The sequence below is a fragment of the Crocodylus porosus genome, unplaced genomic scaffold, assembly GCF_001723895.1.
Source record: "Crocodylus porosus isolate Cpor-Errol unplaced genomic scaffold, CroPor_comp1, whole genome shotgun sequence".
Classification (NCBI taxonomy): Eukaryota; Metazoa; Chordata; order Crocodylia; family Crocodylidae; genus Crocodylus; species Crocodylus porosus.
Genome location: NW_017728924.1, coordinates 16,891,262 through 16,906,360, shown reverse-complemented (window position 1 = coordinate 16,906,360; position 15,099 = coordinate 16,891,262). Strand labels below are relative to the sequence as shown.

Here is a 15,099-nt window from a genome sequence, read left to right as displayed (position 1 = left end):
TTCTGGCTGGGGCCCGCAGACACCATGTGCATGCACGCAGTTGTGTAGCAAGAAACCCTTTTGTCTGCCCTCCCTCAAATGTGAAGCTCCTCCATATGGCAAAAGCCCCTTTTGCAGTTTTTGCCCCCCTTTGGGGATGCTTTCTCTTTTTCACCTTTTCTTCTCTCCTTTGTTTCTTTTATTATATTATTATTATTTTTATATAAGGTGTACTTGTAGTAAAAATAGAGCTTGTAGATGCTTTTACAAATGTACTTCAAGTTTAAAAGTATTTTGCTAACATTGTTACATGGTACAAGGGGAGGAATCTCTGTATGGAGCAGTCCCTGAATGAATCATAGTTGATTGTGTAGCACAGTAACTAATCTGGATAAACAAGTTACTTAACACCTACAAAACTACAGACCAAGAAGAGGAAAGAATCAATACAGAGCCAGGAATTCCTGGAAACTTCATTATTAAAAGGTACAGAAGCCCCCATTTGAACTAATCAATGCTGGAAACAGGCCGTTGGGGCTGAAATACCCTCTGATCAACCACTTCCAGAGCTCTACTCATCATGGCAGTGAATCCATCAAAATTCATCAACGGACTCCTGAGACTGCACATACCTGCGCACGTGACCCCTGGGGCTGACAGCTGCCATCCAGCAGCTACCAAGAGAGACTCCCCTCAAGGTCAACAACCCCCAGATTAAGTATGCCTGAGAATTGGGGAGTCACCAAAATCTGCCAGAGAGGGATAAAAGGCAGCAAAGAATGACCCCCAATGATGCCCTCTTTGACCTGAGCAGCACCTTGCCTGTCCACAGCCAGAAGGACCAGCTGGTGACCCCCTTCTTCAGCAACATCGCACTGAAAGAAGCCTCGACTGTCCCTTGACGGTGGACTCCAGCACTTGGGGATAGGTATATCTTGACACTGGTGGTTAGTGTTCAGAGCTAGCTACGGTGTGCGTGTGCGTGAATGTGTGCATGTTTGAGGGGATCAGCACCAAGGTTTATGGTCTGACTTTTGCATCCATCCAATAAACTAGAATTTTATGATGATCCTGTGAGTTGGTCCTTTGTAGCCAACAGTTGCATGCAGGAATACAACCGAGCAGTGTGGTGAGCAGCACCCTGCAGGTAATTCTGTGGAAGGGAACAGGCATGGGAGAGGGAAGGGGCATGGGGGTACAGATCAAGGGCCCCACAGTAAGGGAGGAGTGGGGGAGGAGCAGGGGCAGGGTTGGGGGTGCTGCCCAGGGGGTATGAGGCAGAGAAGGGAGGCTCCCCACTGTTGCACCCCCCTGGGAAGGAACGGGGCTGGGGGCATGTGACCCTCCAGATTTTTGCACAGGGCAGATGTGGGCTGCTCACTGCAGGCTCAGGGCAAGGCGAGGTGAAGGAAGGAGCCGGCAGATCATCCAGGGGATGTGGGGATCCCACCACTATGTGCACTCTCAGAGAGCTACGGAGGGCATGTGCCCCCCTGTATCTGTGTGTGGGGCAAGGACAGGCTGCCATTGCAGGCTGGGGTCAGGGACAGAACTGGCTCTTTCCCAACAGGGGGGCTGGGCTAGGGCTGTGCTAGGGGCAGGCGGTGGTGACACTGGGAGTGGTGGGGCTACAAGGGGGGCTGTGGCCACCCCAGAATTCACCATAGCCCACCCTGTAGTTCCCCCTTCCCCCAAGCACAGCCCCAGCCCAGCTCCCCCACTGGGAGGAGCCCGGTGCCACCCCTGGCCCCAGCCTGCAGCAGCAGTTCGCCCTCACCCCATGCACAGATCCCAGGGGCATGTGCCCCACATGGCTGCCCCAGGGTGTATGTAAAAATGAGATCTAACCCCCCCACCCTTAACAAGCCTCTCACAGCTCTGTCCCATGCCCCACCCCAGCTGGGTAGTGCCTGCCCCAGCCCCATTCCCTCCCCTACTACAGGGGCTGCCCCCCCAACATCTCTTTCCGCGCCCCTTCCCCCCTCCAACAGACTCGCCAGCCGGACATCACTTTCCAAGCTGCCAGACTGGCCTCACGCATGCTGTGGCTACTCACACACACGCAGCATTTAGTCGGTGACGTTATTGGCCACATCAGCCAAAAAAAGACAATTGCTGATAATGTCAAATTTTCCTTTTCCAATACAATATGGACCGATATATTAGAGCACCTCTATTGAGTATTGCTTGTTTTATCTTCTTCAAGCCTATGACAAGCCTCATAAACAAACGGAAGTTTGAGTACACGTTCTTAAAAGCCTTAAATATGAACTGTAGAGTTTGAGGGTAAAATCCTGGCCCAACTATAGTCAGTGGCAAGTGCTTCCCCCAGTTGACTTCAGTGGAACCAGAATTTTAGCATGAGTTTGGGGCCAGGAGCTTTTAAATACTTGTGGCTGCATTCAGACAAGCGTGGATGTTTATTTCCCCAGGGACAAGCAGCACCTTGTGCCACTGCTACTTGTCCCCAGGGAATGTCCATGCCCCGTGTGCTCTGGCACGCGGCTGGTTACCCCATTTAGGGTAGAGAAGGCTGCGGCCAAAAACTGCACTGGCCCCAGCAGCCTTGCCTAGGGTCCTGGGGGCCTCAGGGAGCTGCAGCTGCAGTACTCCTGCAGCTGAGAGCCTGGCTAGCAGCTGGAGTGCGGCTCTGGCTGGCTAGGCTCCAGTTTTGGGCAGCATGCACTACTGTCATATGCGCCACCCTGATTTTTTTTTGGCATGTGTTTATTTTGATCCCAGGATCTCCTGGGGTCAAATCCCTCCCTCCCCCGCAAGCTTCAAGGTAGCAGTGCAGGGGATACTTTCGTATGTAGTGCCACATACCCATGCTAATCTGGACACAGCCGTACAAACAAAACTGTAAGGGATAGAAGTGACACTGCTAAAAGCTAAGGGCAGACACTACAGGCTATATGTATTCAATATAGTACCTGACTCTACCACATGCAAAACAGAAATAGCCAGCACAGAGCACCCAGATTAAGGATACAAAGCAAATTCTGCATGCTTCTTTTCACTGAGGGCACAGAATAAAGCCACTCTAAGCACAATTAATTAATTACCCAAAATGTTCTCAGGAGCAAAGTCTCAGTCTGACTGGTGATAGGAAACAAATGGCTAGAATAGATTAGTTCAGGTTACAGGCAGGATGTTAGAAAAACAAATGAAGTTTAATTACTTCACCTTTTTGTCATGTTTCAAGGGGAAAAAAAAAACAAAAAAAACTTTAAATCTTAGAAAATGTTCCCTTTCAGAGTTTTAGAAACACTGATCCAAACATAAAGAAGTCTCTGGGTGTCCTGTAGCTAGGTTCTGAAATGTTGTTGGAATTACAGTTCTTTTGCAGCTGGAGTTTCATAGAAAATGACCACCTGCTGTTATGAGTTTGAGCACAGGCTTTATTTAATTTAAAATTTGCTCTGAGCCAGACGAGGGTACATTTTTACTTCTAAGAAATTTCCAGGGGTAGAGTATTCTCAGAAAAACGTTTTGTTCTGTTCAGAATACATATCCTAAATGATTACAACTGGGACAAGAAAAAGGACACCAAATTTAGTTCACGTCTCTATATTTGGAAAGTGGATGATTTCCAGCAGAATTTTACTACATTACTTTCAGAGTTCTCTTATAAAAACAATATACAGCACCAGTAACCCTAGTTACCCTGTGCTAGTGTTTTCAGTTTGAAAGATTTGCTGTAGAATCATTTATTTTCCTGGAAACAAGTTTCTAAATATAAGTAAGGAACATAAGTTTCTCATTACCTAGTTCCATCTTAAGACAATTTACAAATAAAGTATTTATTTGGATTGCAAGTCTTCAACGCAAGCACTGTCTCTTGTTGTACATTTGTACAGTACTTTGTACAGCAGGGCCCCAATCTCATCTGGGCCCTGTAGACATTAGTCATCATAACACAAACAAATGACATATTGAAGACATCTGGGCATTCAGAATGGGTTTAATCTGAAACAGTATTTTACCAGATTATTCAACAGAAGTGTCATCTCTTGTATAGCAGGGGCGTCACACATCTCTTGCTCCAGACCAGATCCAGACCACAGGGCTACATGCAGGCCAGATCCAGTCCACATGGTGACAGTGGCAGCCCCAGCCCCAGCCCCAGCCCTGTGATATGTGCCACATGCTGGAGCTGGTTACCGCTAACAAGTTTTGTGCCACGGCTGTAGCTCCAGCATGGAACACAGAGCACGCAGTGCTGACTTCAACTCTAGCACAGTGGCGACAGTGACCCCACAAGCTGAATATCTGACACCCTTGTTAAAGCAATCTTTGTTTTACACATAAGAATCATGTGCCGGGGCAGTCATTAGGATTATCAAAGGAAATAAAAAACTACACAAGTCATAAGCAAAAGAAATGCAAATTTGCTAGCAATCAGGCATTAAAACAGTTCCCAAGGAATAATTCTGTTCTGCATACTTAGTTGGGATATACTTATAAAAATAGAGCACCATTAAATGTTGATGTTTTATTAAAATAACTCTGCAGTATACATACAGCCAGAATAGCTACAGGAGATTGAGCTGGGTTCTATGCTGGCTTGTGTATCCTCAAAGGAACTGTTAAACTGGGTCACATACAGGTTTATACCTATGCAACCTGTTTGGGGTGGCGGCAAGCATGCATCACAAAAAGCAGTAGATGCTACTGACTAGATGAGATGTGAACACAAATATAATCATTTTAGTTGTAAACCAAAAGACACTTGGGATCGTAATATGAACCACATAACAGTATCAGCCTTTGTACTGAATGTACAATAAAAGGGAGAGCTTTAAGTAAATTCACATGTTGAACCATTTTATTGGAAGTTCTTATTTGATCATTGTTTAAAGCAATTGAAAAATGCTTTAAAGAACAAAAAAACAGACATTTTTATTAATATTCTTCAATGTGAAGCTTATATTTTGTCCTTTATTTTTTATGCATTAGACCCAGGCGACATTTAAAACTTCACTGCTTTTTGCTTATTAGTTTTGGCAATAGTCCACTCCATCTTAAAAAGAAAACAAAAACAGCTTCCCATACTTATCAGATATATTAATCCATTCAGGCAACTTTGCAGACATTTAATATAGTTCAAAGTGAGGGTGTAATTATTCACTTTTGGCTCCCAATACACTTGGGGATCTGAAAGTACCCCCGGATGGGTGCAACATTCATTGCAGATACACCCCACTCCCACTATTCCTGTTCTCAGCTGATCTAGGTACAGGGGGAACCTCAGAGTCACTACTTCCCCACTCCAGCTGTGGCTGTGCAGGGTGTCAGACCCAGCATGATCGGCTGCCAATTCTCAGAGCTCCCAGCAGTAGCCGGACAGGAGCAGATCTGCCCTGCTCCTCCGTCAGCCAGTGACAGTGGCAACAGTGTCAGTGGGAGGTGGTCCTTTCCTCATGTGCCTGCTCCATGCCCAGCTCCCTGGTGTCCCCACCAACCCAGAGGGCTCCAGCCACACCTTGCCCCCATACATCCATGGTCTGAGGAGCAGTATGCTGTACCTCCTTCAGTAAATCTGGGATGCACCCACACTCCTAGAAAACTCTACCATTCTTTGATGAGGGGTAGGGTCATTCTATTCTTTACAGTAAGGAATCATCCCCAAACTACAGATGCTTCTCCCATCCTAACTGCATGCTGATTTCTGTTCCCAACCAGCTTGCCCTGGATACTGGGAAAACACTTGCCTCATTCATATTCAGCTAATTTGCAACAGTTACTGGAGCGTAGATGTATTGGGTGTGTTGTTGATGATATCTCATACAGGCCAATGACCCAGAGCCAGTTTTTCCTGACAGGAGTTAAAGTGAGTTCTTACTACAAACCAGAGCCAGCCCTTGACAAAGAAATAATTCTCTCCAACACCCAGTATTGCTAATTTTAGAATAAGATGCTCCCACATATGTATTTAGCATATCAACCAGAAAAAGCCAACGACTGTCACGGCAAACAGCAGATTCCACATCTACTCCAGAAGATTCGTCCTTTTTTTTTTTTTTTGGATCCTGAAGTCACCTATAAGCCTGGAAAACTCCTGAACCAGACTGGATAAAATATTGGCCAACTCATAACAATAAGTCCAAGAATTTTAAAAGAAATTATATAAGTGTAAGACCGGAGTGGACTTCAAAAGGTCATCTAGTCTAACTCCCTGCCCTGTGCCAGGGTTAAGTACACTCAACAGAAAACCTGGCACATGTTTGTCTAATTGAAGGGGATGCTACAATCTCCTTGGCAGTTTGTTCCCATGTGAACTCTTCTTATAGTTCAGCACTGCCAAGTCTCTTGCCTTTCTTTATTTCTTGAAATTTCTTCCGTTAGTTAGCTAGGGAATGGATCCCAGCCTAAAATAATTGGTCTAGTTCTCTGTTCCAGTCTACCTGGATACAGAAACCAACATGCCTCAGTCTGGGAGGCCCCAGTTCAGGACAGACTGACCCTTCTTTCAGACCAAGCCAGATAGCAAGGATGAATGTAAAGCAGTAGTTCTCAGCCTTTTAGATTCAAGGTCTCTCCCACTGGTTGAAGCATCCCTCTATAATTTTTGTGATTTGTAATTTTTTCCTATTAAAAAAAATTAACTTACTTATTACAGTGCTTACCACCCTGCAGTGGGGGCAGGGGAATGAAAAGGCAGGGATAAGCAGATGAACACAGGCAGGTCTATCTTCTCACACTTCACAGGACCCTTTGAAGGATCTCACAGCACCCCAAAGTGCCATATTCTGGTTGAGAATCATTGATCTAAGAGAAGATACAAACTCTGGAAACCAAAGAGATGGCTGGACTGAGCTACACTTAGCATGAAGTGCAGAGATTAAAGACTGATAGATGCTTCATCACTGCAACTCTGCAGACCTCCTGGAAGTGCCCTGTGCAGCACAGCTCAGGAACTAGTGCTCTGGGCTACTTAAAAATTTAACTTCATGAAATACCTCTCCTCCTTTATGATTCCCACAGAATTGCGAGATGTGCAGCACAAACAAACCACTTTCAAAATGATTTTAGTTTATACATTTGTTGCCCCAACCATGCTGACAGCACAAGCACAGACGATACCTTTTTGTATTGTATTTAAACAATTTCCTAATGCAATGTTTAATAGTGTACATTTACCCTCCTGTGGCATAAAACAGGGCTCACATTATTTGTCAATTTGCAAAATGTGCTTAAAAAGTATTTGGTCATTGTCATCATGCCTGAAAGTCAATTAGATGACAACCTATTTTCTTGAGAAGTAATGATAATGCATGACTGCTGTATTGAGCTGATGGCAAATTATGTGTGTGTGTTCAGTTGTGTCTTGACATCTACCACATATTAGATGATACAAACTGAGATCCATGAGTTTTATTTAGGTCAGTGAGGGCCAACCTTTTTGGCAGGCATGCCACAAGTTAAGCCCACACCCTTGCTAAGTGCCACTCTGATTCCCTTCCCCTGCCTAATCTGCTGTTCTGAGTTCTCATCTCAGTCGTATCTGTCACTGCGCTGCCTGCTTCCTCCCTGGTCACACACACACACACAAGCCACCCACCACTTGTGGCACATATGCCACAGGCTAGCCACCCTTGGTTTAGATAACTTACACTATAGCTCTGGTTAAGAGCCAGGCCTCAATGTATTTTATTCAGTCTGGGTCAGGAGTTGTACAGAGGAAATGTACAATAATTGCTTAATCACACATTTGGCTGAAGTTAGTTTTTATTGTATCCAAAAATGTTAAGTCTTAGCAATTGTTAATAAAAGCAATTGGCACACAGAGTTTGTTTGACTTGTATTACCTCATTTTCACTCAAAATATAGCCAAACTCATGTTAACAACAGCTAATAGATGGTCAACTTTTTTTAAACTTTGAAGATCATCCTTTTTCCCAAGTAATATGATGCTTACCCAGAGGAGGAAATTGATCAAGATAACTGTTATTTTTCTTCATAATATTTCTTAGTTGTGCATATTTATTAAGGATGAAAGTGACACATTTTAATCAGCATTTCTCCACACAACAAAACAGTTCAAAGAATTATTATAACTATTATACCTGACTTTGGAGGGGAATGAACTAGATGATTATGACGACTGCTACCATGTAGACACACACTCCCTACTCATCACCAGATGGTATAACAAAAGCAGGGTGGAAAAAATGAGGGAGGGAGAAAAGAAGTGGACAAGGTAACAGATTGTTACTTGAGCTGGATAAAACATACAATGCTCAAGTATGAGGCCTTTCTGTATAAAGAGAATTTAATGAAATGCATAAGCAACGTTGGAGATCACAGATAACCACTCAAGTTGTGATAAACTCGCAATATCTGAAGGTATATCTATAAAACTGGTTCCTGGAAGGAACTTGGAGAAGAAAGTGCCTGTTTTATTAAATAATTCTGGGAAAATGTTCCATGCCTGAAAAAAAGGCAGAAGACAGCCATTGCCATTTTCCATAGACTTAAGAAGCTTGGTGTCTCAAGCAACCTGTGAGGGAAGCTAGTATGAAATGAGACAGGAAAGAGATGGAAACAATGGCTTGATGCAAGTTCAAAAACTAATGCCTTTCTACAGTACTTTGGTTGATATGCACTAGCATTTGCCAAAAGAGTAGTGTTTCATTAGAAAATTCGCAAACAGCCTTAGTAATGTTACCTAGCTGTCAAAAGCAAAATTCAGCAAACCAGTGCTACCTTAGTACATTTAAGAAGTCCAGTTTTTAAACATTTACATTTTATCATTTATTTAGAGAAAAAGAACACACCAAGATATCTATCAACCATTTGTCACAAGGGATGCTTGCCTGTGACCTGAGCAAAGGTGGGGATGCTATCACAAAATCAAAAGATGAATCCAAAGTCGCTTTTGCCAATATGACACTAATCCTACACAATTGGTTAGATTATACCATCCTGAAAATATAGTGTCCAGTTATACTACAAACAGTCTCCTTAAGAGATTTATCTACATCTTCCAACTGGCTTGGTTTACAGCAATTCTATTAAAAACCTCAGTAATCGACCTACATTTACCATGGTTATTTTAAGTTTAGCAACCACTCTCGGAATTTAAAATACCTCCAAGTGGCAGTTGCTAGCAAAGTCTATTTGAATCTGAAGAGTCCTTCTAGCATTAATGGTTTTGTAACTGACAATGTAGTTAGATAAATGACTTCATCTTATCTTAATGGGCTTGCATTTAAATCAGGCAGAAGAGCTTTAGAGAGCACATGATTTGCAACAGAAACATTTATTGACTTCAGTACAAGTCATGGGAAAAAACTCAAAGGTAACTGGTAATACTAGGAATTGAAATTTAGCTCTTCCAATAATTGGAAAAACATAAATAACTGCATGAGATACAGTTTCTCTATTAATGCAGGGGTTCTTATGAATAATTTCAGGTTCTTTTTGTTGTTTTTAAGAAAAGCCTGACTTTTGAAGAAATATAAAAGAAAAGAACACAGGACAAATCTGAGCTGGAAACCACAAAAACATGTCCAGCAATACTTAAAGCAAGTTCAATTATTGTCATAACGTCCACAATAAGTGAGCAGGCACCAAGAGATCAGATATGTACAGTGAACAGTGCTGTTGCTAGTTTATCTTTACAAGTGTTAAAAATTACAAGACAGGCTATAAAACCAAACAAGCCAGCACAAACATAACTGGAGGCAAAATTAGCTGTAGAGATGAAATGGCATGGGCCTTCTACTATTTAATGCTGCCAGATTTGAAACAATGTAATTATGAAAAATCTTTCCATTTCTTCTGCAAGGATATAGCTCTTGGCAATAAAGCCATTGATATGGAATGAACTTTTCAAAAGCTCAGGGACTAATCCTGCCCAAAAGCTCTACGTCAAGTACTGAAAAATAGGAGTGAAAATTATTTTAACATGGTATATTTCTGATGGTGTTCTTTAGTACTACAGCTAAAATATTATCTAAGCAATCACCTATCAGACTGAGAACATTAAAACTATTGGCATTTCATTATTTTAAATATGAAAAACTCATTGAAATTTGATCTCTTTAAATCTCTTAATTAAAAAAGACATTTTCTTGATACTCTTGTTTTATATATTACTTTTTCCAGTCTACAGAATTAAGTTATTTTTATCTTAAGGCATCAGGATTTGCATATTTTTTCCTTTTGCAATATATTTTCACATGCATTGGCTTTGCTTCATTAACTGATATTCTGAAAGAATTTTAAAGGAAACGCATATAAAAATACAAGAGGAATTGATTATCCAAATGTGTGCAAAGTATGATTAATTGTGCATGCAGGCACAGCAACTACGTTCAAACTGCATTAATACTGGATTGTATGCAAATGAAAGCGCACAATTTGTATAAGTATTGGGCACAGCAGGTCTCCTTTTAAACAGACTGTCCTTGCCTTTATTTGATAACTGCCCTCATAGCTAACAAGAATGGAAAATCAGGGACCTTCAGAGCTAGAAGCCTGAATCTCTGCAACTTTATCTAAAGAGCCAGGCTCCAACTTGGGGCTCTCAAAGCCTCTGGAGATTAAGCAGCGAAGTGAAACAGATACTGACCAGTGGGGTTATTTTCACATTAAAAGGCTTAGGATGAAACCCAAAGAAAGAAATCTATTTATTTTTTAACCAGGACTTGGCTGATGTGTTTTGATTTTAACTAATTTTGCACTACTCACTAAACTGTCTACTATGAATTAACAACTTGGCTCCAGTCACTATGCATTCAACAAACATCATTTTTCAGAGTGGAACTGTGCCTCCCCACCCACCAAGGAATTTTGCAGTTAACTTCAATGGAACCAGGATTTCATCTTCAGTCATTATCTAAACACAGGTAGATTTGACTTACTGATTGAGGTGAAAGGCTCTCCCACAACCAAGTGTTTATTCTCTAGGTAGGACATAACTGGGTCTTAATTAAACCTCAATGAGCAATATACAGAAGGAAGTCTATCACAATGAACTGAGCAGAGCTAGTGCAAGCCATAGGGAGAGGTGTTTTCACATTGTGACATCTGACACTTACTACTAAAAGAGCTCACATGCACACTGCACCAGAGGTTTTTCTTAGATATCTGGATTCATTTCTGAGCATGGAAGATCTAGTTTGAATATACTGGAACTCCCAGCTCCAGAGTTGCTCCCTTAAAGGTACGAAAGATATAAAGAAAGCAAAAATAGCTGCTGTCTGTGCATCTTCTCCTCTAAATTTTAAGAAAGCAGGACTGTAAAAGGAAAAATGAAAATACATAATTAAAGCTCTCAGCACTGTCACAGTGGCTTTGGAACTTAAGACACACTGTGAGAAGTGGCAGGTGAGAGCCTGATTCCTGACAGAAGCAAATGGAACTTGGGTATTTCTTAAACATATTCTTCTACCGACACAGGAATAGAAATAAAAAAGCACAGAGAGATGAGATCAACAGTGCTGATCTTGGTGCATTGCTGATCTGATCAGCAATGCATCAAGTTGGAGCTGCCTGAAGTATCTTGTGTATTCTTTCCATTAGGCTATTAGCTGGTTGGGGAGTATTAAATTCTCTTTTCCTTCTTTGCTTCCTCTGTTTCAAGGGTCTGGCTAAAGAGGTCAGTCCCACACTGTCAGTCAGACGTACTTCATCCGTCAAAAACAGGTACTGTACATCAACAGTAGCAATGCAAGCAAAACCCTTCATCAGCTAGTTCCTCAGCAGTGAGCTCAGAGGCCAGGGAAATCAGCCCAGGTTGTATGATCTTCTCCAAGATACTGTGGGGTACAGGCTAGCATTCCAGACACCCTTGACCACGTCTTAATCCCACCTTACTGGAGTCCTGGGTCTTGAAGTACTTGCAAATTGCAAGGTTGGGAGAAACAACACTATGGGAGGCTGTTCTCCAGCCTTTCTGTATGGGAGGGGGGTTTCCTGTGCAGAATCTCCCTCCATGCACAGATCCCAATGAGAGGACTGGGTCCTTTTCCATTTACAGCACTGAAAACATCTCAAAGTTGAGGTCATATAAGAAGCAAAGTTAAAAAGCCAAATGAGTTCTCAGGTCTGCAATGAAAACGGCTGAAAGCCTTTGTGACATCTCAACAAAAGACATACCAAGAGCTTGAACTGCAAGGTCAACAATGCCATGGCCAGTGCAAACAATCAAACCAAACCCTGAGAATGAAAAGAGACAGAGGATGATGTTCAACACTGCCCAAGGCTTGGAGCATTTCTGGGAACACTCTGTTCAAGGAGTGACCTGGGAGTGTAAGTAAGGATCAGATAAAAACAAGGTGCTGGACATGCTCAGATCCCTCTGCCTTTCACAGAAGAGGAGCACCTTAATACATACCTTGAAGGAAAGCACTTTGCAAGATCAAGTCATTGCATAAAAAGACCCATTTTTCTCTTTGTATATATATTTATTCTGTTTTTAAATTCCAGCTGCCTTGATCTGTTTTAAAGTCTGCATCCTCTGTATTCCCAAGCACTGTGTTTCACATTGGGCACTTGCTTGCCTGCATTGTAGGGGGGTGAACTACAGTCAGCTGTTTCAGAAGATATGCTTCAGAATGAAACAGAGATTAACAAGGTTTACACCTGCTTTTACTATATAGCATCACAAGCAACAAGTGCAGGGGAAATCACTCATTTCATACAGTTGCATTTTATTTCTTCTTCATCACAGGCTGCACAAGAAGAGATGTGTTTTAATAGTTGTTTATCCATCTCAAGTGCCTTTCATCCAGTTGGTGATCTTCAATGAGCTTTCCAAACACTTGTTTCTTTTTACATCGGTTTTATGATGAGATGTAGTACAGGGAGAGATGCTGGAGGTAAATGCTGTATCTATGTTACAAAGGTGCTGACCACAGCACTGGCAGTAACAGTTAAACATAGAAGAATTCAGGAAACATTTAGGCTAGCAAAAGAAACAACACCTAAACCAGTATTAGTAATCAGAAACTGATTCAAATTTGTAACACAACAGAAGTTCAGTGCACATAAACCTCTTTAAAAACAGCTGAAACCGTTTTAAGATAAACCTGGATGGATGTAGTATCAGACTCAACTGATTTAGGTGTTACTGGTTTATTGAACTTCTGTCTGAGATCCCCTCCAGATTCAATTCAACTCTCAGTCCCCAGCATCCCAGGATGCTTTACACCTCCCCTGCAAACAGGTCAAAGTTTTTTCAGATTGGGGATTCTGTATTCCCGTTATGAATACAGATAATGGGAATTATCTAGGTTCAGGCTAGACATCAGGAGGCACTACTTCACAGTCAGGGTGGCTAGGATCTAGAACCAACTTCCAAGGGAAGTGGTGCTCACTCCTACCCTTGGGGTCTTCAAAAGGAGGCTAGATGATCACCTAGCCAGTGTCATTTGACCCCAGCATCCTTCCTGCCCATGGCAGGGGGTTGGACTTGGTGATCTGCTCAGGTCCCTTCTGACCCTACCTACTATGAAACAACTATGACAGATATCAGATAGAAATTACGTTTAGTGCTGAGTATGTAATCCATTATGTAAGTATATACACATTTGGTTATGAAACAACGTTCATAAAAATTCTGACTGGCAAATGAAAATTCCAGTCAGTCACCACAATTGACTTCTTTCCAGATGACATAGCAAACTCCTGTCATGTGGTAGGTAGTACATGCAGGAAAAAGACATGTGCTTTCAGCAAAATCAATTGCTTCATTTCCAGTAACCACGAAGTGAGGCAGATCTCACTGTGCCTTGAAGTAGCACTGGCTACCTTCCAGCTGAATTCCACAGGTGTTCAAAAAACATAAATACTCTGACACCCCTCCTTTTATCAGACTATGTCATTTTAATATATGCAAAGCTATCTTAGGCAATTAAGATTAGGGCAAAATTAACATAACCAAAGGAAAAGTCAGAGCAGCAGCTGCTTTATATCCTAAGATAGGAAATAAACAACTAAAACAAGATACGAGAGACTTTCATGCTCAGGTGCAACCTTAGCTAAGACAAAAATCAGTAAAAATTACTTTGCTTTGGGATTGGGTTTCAGCAAACATGAAAGAGACAGACTGACTACAGTAAATTTTCATAATCTCCTACACATTCAGAATTTCCCCCACCCCAAAAGCATGCCAACAGTCATTTATTGACAACCATATAGAACCATTTATAGCTGAGACAGGAAAGGTCTGTATGGAAACCAGCACCACCGCAATTAATTAAAACTTCAAATCACTTATCTTGTTTTATGTACATAAAGCCTGTTTGACATTCTGCATAGCACTCAGATGTCATGGTAGATCAGCCAGTTCCATTAATATCTTCTTGCACAGCTAGCAAATATAAACCTTCTAAACGTTTTTTGAAAACTTGGCCACAGACTGTTTGGATGCAGCTGGACTGCATCACTTCTCCTGTCTCATGAAGTCATTAGACTGAATCTTAAGCGTATTTAACATTATTTCTTTTTTTTCAGAAAAAGCAAGATAAGAGACACCAGGACTGTTTTTCTTTAGCTAGCAAAACAGCCAACTTACCCGAGCACCTTTCTCTGGAAAGCATTTGCAGCCCGCACTGCAATCTCGGCCCCCACATGGCCCGTGATAGGGTTTCTTTTCACCCTGATAAAAGAAAAAAGGGGTAAAAATAAGTAAACAAACACTTGCAAGACCTTAAGTATCTTATTAAAATACTGCATTTCAGAAATGATTCATTTAATTTCATTTCAACAAGCTTGCTCAAAGTGAGTCATGAATCCATTTGAAATGAAACAGTTTAACTTGTAACTTAACAACTGGCTCATTTTCAGAAATATCAAGTTTATTAAGAACAGAAACCAAGAGTGGAACGAGATTGACGAGAGAGTTCTATCCCGTAGAGTGCTGAATACCTTCAAGGTCCAATGAGTGACTGGAATAATGGATAATCACCACCCTAGTAGGTTAGGATCACTTTCTGGGTCAAGTTCAACTCTAGTTACTACCTCCCACATCCACATCCCCCAAGACGTGGAGAAAGAGGTCTATGGGCCAACGAGAGGCAAAGCGCTGCTTGACCTGGTACTGGCTACGGGGGATGACCTAATCGGCGACCTAGTGATCGATGGGAAGTTGGGTGACAGCGACCGCGA

General features: G+C 42.0%; 1 protein-coding gene across 3 annotated transcripts in view; it reads right to left on the bottom strand.

Annotated features, from left to right (window-relative positions):
• COL4A6 (collagen type IV alpha 6 chain) overlaps nucleotides 1-15,099 on the bottom strand; it is a 183,175-nt gene that overhangs the window by 94,438 nt on the left and 73,638 nt on the right. For all 3 annotated transcript variants that reach the window (XM_019540429.1, XM_019540430.1, XM_019540432.1), the window contains exon 3: nucleotides 14,507-14,590. In XM_019540429.1, the coding sequence (XP_019395974.1) occupies nucleotides 14,507-14,590 (84 nt within the window). The remainder of the gene's footprint in view (nucleotides 1-14,506; nucleotides 14,591-15,099) is intronic.